Source organism: Oikopleura dioica, chromosome 1 (assembly GCF_907165135.1).
Source record: "Oikopleura dioica chromosome 1, OKI2018_I68_1.0, whole genome shotgun sequence".
Classification (NCBI taxonomy): domain Eukaryota; kingdom Metazoa; phylum Chordata; class Appendicularia; order Copelata; family Oikopleuridae; genus Oikopleura; species Oikopleura dioica.
This window is the reverse complement of record NC_137291.1, coordinates 1,692,120-1,699,722: the sequence shown is the minus strand read 5'-3', so window position 1 is coordinate 1,699,722 and position 7,603 is coordinate 1,692,120. Positions and strand designations below refer to the sequence as shown.

The 7,603-nt window shown below is 40.0% G+C and overlaps 2 protein-coding genes across 4 annotated transcripts; both read right to left on the bottom strand.

Moving 5' to 3' along the window:
* Positions 1-658: 658 nt before the first annotated feature.
* On the bottom strand, positions 659-1,678 carry LOC145707284 (uncharacterized). The gene is made up of 3 exons (XM_081784789.1): positions 1,356-1,678; positions 830-1,268; positions 659-790 (listed from the first exon to the last, which is right to left on the bottom strand). Exons 1-3 carry the CDS (start codon positions 1,575-1,577, stop codon positions 723-725), a joined length of 729 nt encoding a protein of 242 aa, XP_081640915.1. The 5' UTR covers positions 1,578-1,678; the 3' UTR covers positions 659-722.
* An 812-nt stretch (positions 1,679-2,490) lies between these two features.
* LOC145704069 (uncharacterized) lies at positions 2,491-5,285 on the bottom strand. 3 transcript variants are annotated; one of them, XM_081781518.1, is made up of 9 exons: positions 4,718-4,858; positions 4,566-4,640; positions 4,366-4,513; positions 3,963-4,299; positions 3,836-3,915; positions 3,670-3,777; positions 3,389-3,447; positions 3,230-3,339; positions 2,491-2,962 (listed from the first exon to the last, which is right to left on the bottom strand). In XM_081781518.1, the coding sequence occupies exons 1-9, from the start codon at positions 4,837-4,839 to the stop codon at positions 2,919-2,921; spliced, it is 1,083 nt and encodes a 360-aa protein (XP_081637644.1). In that variant the 5' UTR covers positions 4,840-4,858; the 3' UTR covers positions 2,491-2,918. The 3 variants fall into 3 exon arrangements, with proteins under 3 accessions (XP_081637644.1, XP_081637636.1, XP_081637631.1); XM_081781510.1 differs by lacking the exon at positions 2,491-2,962 and adding an exon at positions 5,140-5,285 and having other exon boundaries at positions 2,980-3,339; positions 4,718-4,753; XM_081781505.1 differs by lacking the exon at positions 2,491-2,962 and having other exon boundaries at positions 2,980-3,339.
* Between the last annotated feature and the right edge of the window lie 2,318 nt (positions 5,286-7,603).

The window sequence follows — 7,603 nt, the reverse complement described above, 5'->3', positions numbered from 1 at the left end:
TATGTAGATTTCAAATCACTTCTTCGATTGATATCAATCCTTTTGCATAAAATTGGCTAATGAAGGGTGCAAACTGAACCGCTCAATCAGTCCGTTAATTGAACCAATCTTGACAGGAATATCAATTCTGATCATGCGAAAAGCGCTTTCGCATTTCCGTTAATTTATTCGATGCGCGACAGGACGCTGCCACTCGATTATTAATAATCCTTAGCAAAAGCTCTATTTAAATAAGTCAGGGCGACGGGGTAGATTAAGCCAGGAGTACCCAGGTGCCAGGTTTACAAAAACACAGGCAAAATGAATTTCTTCTTTGTGTATATTTTTGTTTTGGGGAATCTTGTCACCGCCGAGAATCACTCACAAAAAGGTCTTTTTACTGGATCGATGGCTAAATTTAGCCCTTTTGGATTGCTATCAAGGTAAACTCGAATCCCATTTCTATATGGTTCAGTGTCTTTTTAACCGATTTTGAAGAGATTTTTCATTTTAAAAATATTTCAAGAGCGACCTATTTTAAAAACCAAAAACGCGGCCCCGTAATCACCTCTTCAAACTGGCGAAATCAGCTCGCCTCTGATCTAAACTGGGGAAACTCCATCAACCTTTTTTAATTCCCTCAAAAAAAAACAACGATACTGGATCATTACTGAAGAAAGAAGAATTCTTTATTTTCATTTCATCGCAAATAAACTGAATAAGACGAGAAGTGTTTTCTTCTTTTACTGATGTGACGAAGTTGAAACGATGGGAGTTTGTGACTCGGTCTTGACCATGGATTTTGGCAGATCTGAATTTTTTATTAACAAGGACTCTTCGATTCGGTCACCTTTTTCGCTTATCTGAAATTTTGGAAGCTGATCTTTTCCTTCCGCTTTGAGTCGATCCTGCTCCTCTGCATCTTTCTTCATCGCGACTCCCATGTAAAAAGCCGCGCCAACAAGGAGGAGTAAAAAGCAAACTCCACCAATCACGATGATATGTCTTCTATCCTTCACTTCCCACCTGTCCGCATCGCCATAAACGATCGTATCTTTATGTCCCGGTGGTTTCCCAAGTTTTGTAACAGAAAGTCGCTTTGGCGGGGATTTCGTCTTTTTGCTTGGCTTTTTGGCGGATTTCAAAATGGGTTTTTTCTTTGGCGGAGGTCGTTTTTTGGGAGCGGGTTTGACAGGAGCTGGCTTTGCTTTTTTACCTTTATTGAACTCGGCAATTGTCCAGCCAGATGGAAAAGCTTGCTGTTTGAAGCCGATTTGGACGACTTCGCCCTAGAAAATGAGCTTTTTGATCTATTTTGAGATTTTCACATTGATATTTTTAGCATTTTTAGTCAAATAATAAACGAAAGTAATTACCCTTGGACCAGGCTTATTTAGTTGAACAGTGAACTTCATTTTCTGCGTTTTTGAAGTCAGCGTTTTCGGGTTCGCGCCGCAGATCGCCTTAGTTTTGGCTGATCCCTCTTCGAGATAAATTCCATTTCCTCCGGCGCAGGGGATGCTGTCTTTTATCATCACTTGGATGAAGGCTCCGGGGCTGGCGGTGATGGTCCACGAGCATTTCATGGGTTTGTACATTGGAGTTGGAAAGTCGGGAAAGGTGAGATATTTTGTTTCTAGAGCTGAGGCTTGCTCTGCTCCGCGATTGCAATCCACTTTTTTAGGGGTCAAATTTCATTTTTTGCGGAAAAAAAATTTTTTTTTTTTGAAAATTTCTTGTGAAAAAAATTAACCCGATTTCCTGTTGTTATTCCAGCGCCAGCGCGTCTTCTTCTGATAAAAATTTCATCCTCTTTTATGACCTCTAGTTGGGCTTTTATTCTCTGTAAAAGTAAAAATATGTACAGCTGTTTCATTCTTGATTCGAATCCGAAATTTTCAGCTGAGTTAAAATAGGTATAATCCTCAGTCGAATTCGTACAAATGGTGGACGAATCAGTATGTGCAGCGGATAGACGCTAGAATTGCCGCGGGCGGTCTTGGTACTTGGCCTTTTCACGATAAATTCAGATAATGAGCATTTTTGCATAATGCGACTTTAGAAAATTCTTATTCTTAAGGAAGGGGTCGACTAGAATCGGGATTTCCGAGACCAAAAATGCGGGAAAACCTGATAAGATAGGCAAAGTCTGATTTTACTGGTGGATAGAAAAGGGTTGTAAAATCAGGCGGCGAAATATAGAAAAAATTTTGGTCAGAAAAAATCGGTCAAAAATCCCGTCAAAGTAGGGCCATTTTTGCGAAAATGCACCAAAAATGGTCAATTTTTTTTTTACAATTTTGCTCATTTCGATCTCTAAATCTCATTTTTATCAAATGATTTTAGGCTCAACAGATTCGGGAGAATTTGTAGATTTCAAAAATATAAGATTCATATCCTGACTAAGTGTATAAGCGAAATTACGATCACCCCTGAAAAAATTCTCGTCGACCCCCCCCCCTTAAAATAAGACTGCTCTTTAAGAGCATTTCTGAAGTTAAGGGGGTAGAAACAGCTTTCTCGATTTTGGACTGCAGCTACATAAAAGAAAGTATAAGATTTATTTACGTTCACGAAATTTCCTCATAAATGTTCCTAGAAAAAGGGTTGAGCTTAACAAAAATGTGAATGAAATTTGTTTAACTATTACGTGACTCGAGATATACGTGTTTAAAAATTTGCGAAAATCGAGAATTTCGGAGAGATGAGCTGCCTCTGAGCCCGCTTACTCAAAAATTTGATGACTAAAACAAATTTCGAGAGAGATGTTCCTAGATCTAAGATGTATCTATCTAACCCTGAAGAAAAAATTTGAAAATGTAAGATTCTCTTCTCTGTAGCGCCGGTCAAAAATCGCCTTTTTCGGAAAAAAGCTGTTTCTACCCCCTTAAGAAATTAAATTTATTGAGTTAAAAATATCGACGACAATAATTGTACAGTTATATTTTCGTAACAAAAGTAAGATGATCCCCAGCAAGTCGCTCTAAAATTTTTCTTGTTTCAAAAAAAATTCAAAATTGATTAAAACTGAACTAATCTAGCTTTTTGTTCAAAATTTCTCTCGATTTGCTGGTTTTCGCAATCAAATCGGAATTCATTAAAAATGTCGGTGAAACAGATGGAAATTGGAATCTCGGCGATTGAACTAAAAACGTGCTTTTTTCGTGGAGTTGTGAAGCTCGTTTTTTTCAATGAGTGCGGAAAATGTTCGATGTCGGATAATATGGTGCGGCGTAGCTTGAAGGGTTACTTTTCGCTTTTTCCTCGGCGGAGTTTTCGGATTTTTCGATTTCGGGCTCTTCGGTTTCGTTTTCCGAATCATCGGCTTGGGAATGCAGCATCAGTCGATCTCGCAGCTCTCTGAAGAGGTTTTTGAAATCATGGAGGAACATTTTTTCTTCATTTTTACCTGACTGTATTGTTCAAACTTTCGTTTTCATACTGCAATTCGTCCAGATGCTTCATCAACTAAATATGAAATGGAGGGTTAGAGGAGGGTATTTTGTCGGCCCTAGAATCTGTTCTAGAATTTCTAGATTCTAGAACTAAAACATACCGATTCAAAAAAGGTTTTGATCCACTCATTCTGAATTTGAAACTATTTTGATTCGTTAAATCAAAACAATGTTCCCGAAAACATGTCAATTATTGGCCTTTTTACTGAAATTTTATAAGCAATCTTGGACTCACACTTGTCTGACTTGACGAATTGATCTCACTTCTTTTCATTGGCGGTCCATCATCATCGACAAAAACGGAAGACGATGAGAGCGCAATCGAGCGGGTGGACTGTGTTTGCTAAACGCCAATTTAAAAAGAAATTTTATATCCGTCCATAAAATCCAAAAGCACTCACGGAGATCTGATTCTGTAGCGTGCGAATTTGCTCTTTCAAACTTCCGATCTCGATGTTTTTCGCCGCGATTGTCTCAGACTCTTGAAATCAATTTCCGTCAATTACTGTATCTTTCATTTCTGAATACCTGCTCTAGAAATCCGACTCGATCGTTCAGAAGACGCCCGAAGTCGCTCAACAGAAGATTCAAGAACAGATTTCGGAGTTCGACTTCTGCTTCTTGAACGGCCTCGGCCTCGGCTTCGGGATCGGTAGTTTGGAACGATCGTTATCTTGCTCTCATGGACTCGCGGGCCGGGAGGATTCGTGCTGATCTTTGCCAGCTCAACGGGCTCTCCGAAGTTTGAAGGGAGAGTTTTTTCAAGAGAGGTGTTTAGCTGGGTAATATATTTTTTCTCCGGCAGAGCTTTTTCGACGCTGGATAATCGGCGCTCAATTCTTTCTAGAGCTGCCAATGACTCAGACTAGAAAATGTCGGTTTTTGATGGGCATTTTTAAAAGTGCCGAATAATCAAAAAATAAAGCCTTACTTTTTTGTTCTTTCGCCTGAGCCGCTTCTCGTCAAACAGACCTCTTTCTTCTTCATAATCCGACGTCACCAATTCCCTTTCTTTTCGCCTCAGCCGCGCTTCCGCCAGATCGAGCTTCCACTTCAGTCGCTCGTTATCGGCGCAGTATCTTAAATTTTTGTTTGTAAATCTGTCCCCGCGGAATTCATTTAAATACGTACTGATATGTTGGTTTGTAGATGATGACTTTCTCATTCGTCTCTTTTATGTCTCGCGCGCTGCTTTCGGCGAGAACTCTAGAATCATTGAAAATAAGAACGTCCTCATTTCAAGTCTCAATTTTCGTATCAAAAATATTTCTTTAATTTTTCACCTGAGAGCTCGTTGAATAACCGGATTCGTATCACTCCTTAATTTCTGATCAATTCCAGAATTATTAGTAGTCTGATTTGATTTCTCTGAAATTTTTGAGTCCTCTAGAAAATCTCTCGCCATTTGAAAAATGAAAAAGAAAAAATCCAATCTGAGATGCTCTTTGTTAGTCGCCTGGGCTAAGCACCAAACAAGTGAGGCTTGTGCGCAAACATTTGCGTCTGTTCTTTTCCAAAGAATGGATTTCAGGATTGTGGATTAAATTTCGTGTTTTGGCGCTTTTGAAGGCTTCATTTTGATTCAGAGTAATTTCGTCTTTTCAAAATCGAAAAATTAGAAAAAAAAAATAAAATTTTAAATTAAATTTTTTTACAATTTTTTAAAAAATTCTTTATTAAATTATTAAATTTGTCAATTTTTTACCTGAATAAAACAGCCGCTAAGCTTTTTCCTCTTGGAATTCTTTCAAAATCGTCGACTTTCGAGACCATTTTCCTGTTTGAAATTCTCTTCCTTGATTTCAATGTTTCAATAAAAATGTAAAATGCGATTAATTTGCTTGGAGGAGTAACGAATTTAACTCAAGTGGCACTTCAGTTTTTTGGGCACACGAGGCTTCAAAGGTGGCGCTACCTCTGTTGCTCTGAACACCCTGCGATTGTTGCCATTGTCATAAAAGAGAAATGATACAAAAAGAAAGAAAGTCTCTTTTTCTCAAATAAAGAAACGGAGAAAAGAATATTTATTTTATACAGCAATTCCCTAATGTACAGCGACATGTATCGTCAATAATTTTTACACAAACAATTCTGGCCGATATTGCAGTCCTTCATCAAAAACACATGATCCAGCTATATGCAGGCTTTCAAACTCGCAGCAGAACCTTTGAGCATTGTACATCTGGAAGGCCCCATGTTTCTTTTTGCAGCAAAACTCGTCTCTTCCAAACCCTTCTCCTTCGTTCGGGCCTTTTATGCAAAGGGACTCGTCGAAATTTGAGTTTGTCGCGAGAAGGTTTCCATTTTCGTCTTGAAATTGTAAAAGTTCGGTTGCCGCGTGTTTGTCGCACTCGCAGATTTCTCGTTCAAGTCCAGTCATATCTAAAAAATTGGAAAATTTTTAAATTCCTTGAAAATTTCTAGCGATCTCTACACTAACCACAAATTTCGCTTTCAGGCCAAATATACGTCGGGACTTCCGTTCTTCCATCAAACTCCACGCTCATCGCGCAGCGAATACATTTCTTCCATCTTAGCAAAACTTTGTCAATTCCATCCACAGGCCAGCCTAGAGAATGAGCAAATGGATCATTCGGAAAACCTCTACTTGCACAGCCATAAGCGCCGAGGAGGGAGTTGACGACTTCTGTTGGAAAATCATCGCCAAGTCGCCAGATTATCCAGTCGACGAGGGGAGGAAGCGTCGAGGAGATGGTCGTTGCAAGCGAGGAAGAGGTGGATTGGGAAACAGCAGATGAGGTTGATGATGAAGGTGGTATTGAGCTTGTGGTGGACGAAAGCAATGGTGTTGTTGTTTGAATGGCAGAATTCGTTGTCGACGCGCCGATTGTCGAGGTTACTGGAGCTTCAGATGTCGACAAGACTGATGATGTCGTTAAAACGGGCAATGTTGTCGAGACTGCAGTCGAAGTGACAGAGGATGAAGTCGACGAAATCGTCGATGTGGACGAAATACTTGTGGAGGCAATTGTCGATGATGTGGATATAACCGGTGTCGTTGAAGCAGAAACCGATGTTGAGGATGCTGTTGATGTCGATGAAATTATTGTTGTCGACGAAATGATTGTTGTCGATGATATCATTGCTGATGATGTGGATAAAGTCGCCGTCGACGAAGCTGCATTTGTCGACGTAGAACTTACTGTTGCTATGGATGAAGTTGATGATACAATCGCTGACGTTGTGGAAAGCGGAGGGATCTCGCAAGTCACTCCAGTAAATCCCCCTTCGCAAGAGCATTCAAATTCCGCCCCGATTTCTTGGCAGACTCCGCCATTTTGACAAGGATCGTCATTGCACGGGCCAATCTGGCAATTGAATCCAGAGTAGCCTTCAGCGCAAGTGCATTCGTAAGAATTTGAGTTTGGGAAAGAACAAGTTCCGTTATTTTGGCACGGTTCTGGAGTACAGGGAGTGATCTCGCAGTGGATTCCTTCCAAGCCCCAGCAGAGGCAGATGTAGCCAGACGGAGGGTTGTTGACGCATATTCCGCCGTTGAGGCAAGGTCCAGCAATCGCTTTGTTTCCATCAGGGGAGTAGAAGTATTGGTAGACTTGATAACCTGATTAAAGGGTTTTTATTTGAAAAAAGGTAAAGCTCTAACCGAAAAAAGAGCCCTCGTTCCTGATAAGTCATAATCCGAAAGATCAAAATACTCAAAATCGGCAAATTCCGCATCGGATTTCAATCCTCCAGCGATATGACATGGGGTTATCTCGCATCTGTCGCCTTCATATCCTTCTGTACAGGCACATTCGTAAGTTGACCCGACTACAGTGCAGGTTCCGCTGTTCATACAGGGCGTCCAAGAGCAAGGGTCATTTTCGCAATTATCGCCGAAAAAGTCTCCTGGGCAAGAGCAAGTGTAGGAAGATCCGATTTCTGTGCAATTTCCGCCGTTTAAACAGGGCTCTAGAAAAAAAGTTTTGCTAAACAAATCATTTAAAAAATCGAACCTGCTGAACACAAGCTTTTGTAATTTTCTTTTTTATTCCCAGTTGATCTCGAAGAAACATTTTTTAGAAAAAATAAAACAAAACAAATCCTTTTCATTTTTTAAATCTCTTGCTGAATCAGATCAATCAAAGGATCCGTGGACAAGAAATTCTGTTTATGCCAAAATTCAACCATCAGAGTTATGCGGTGAA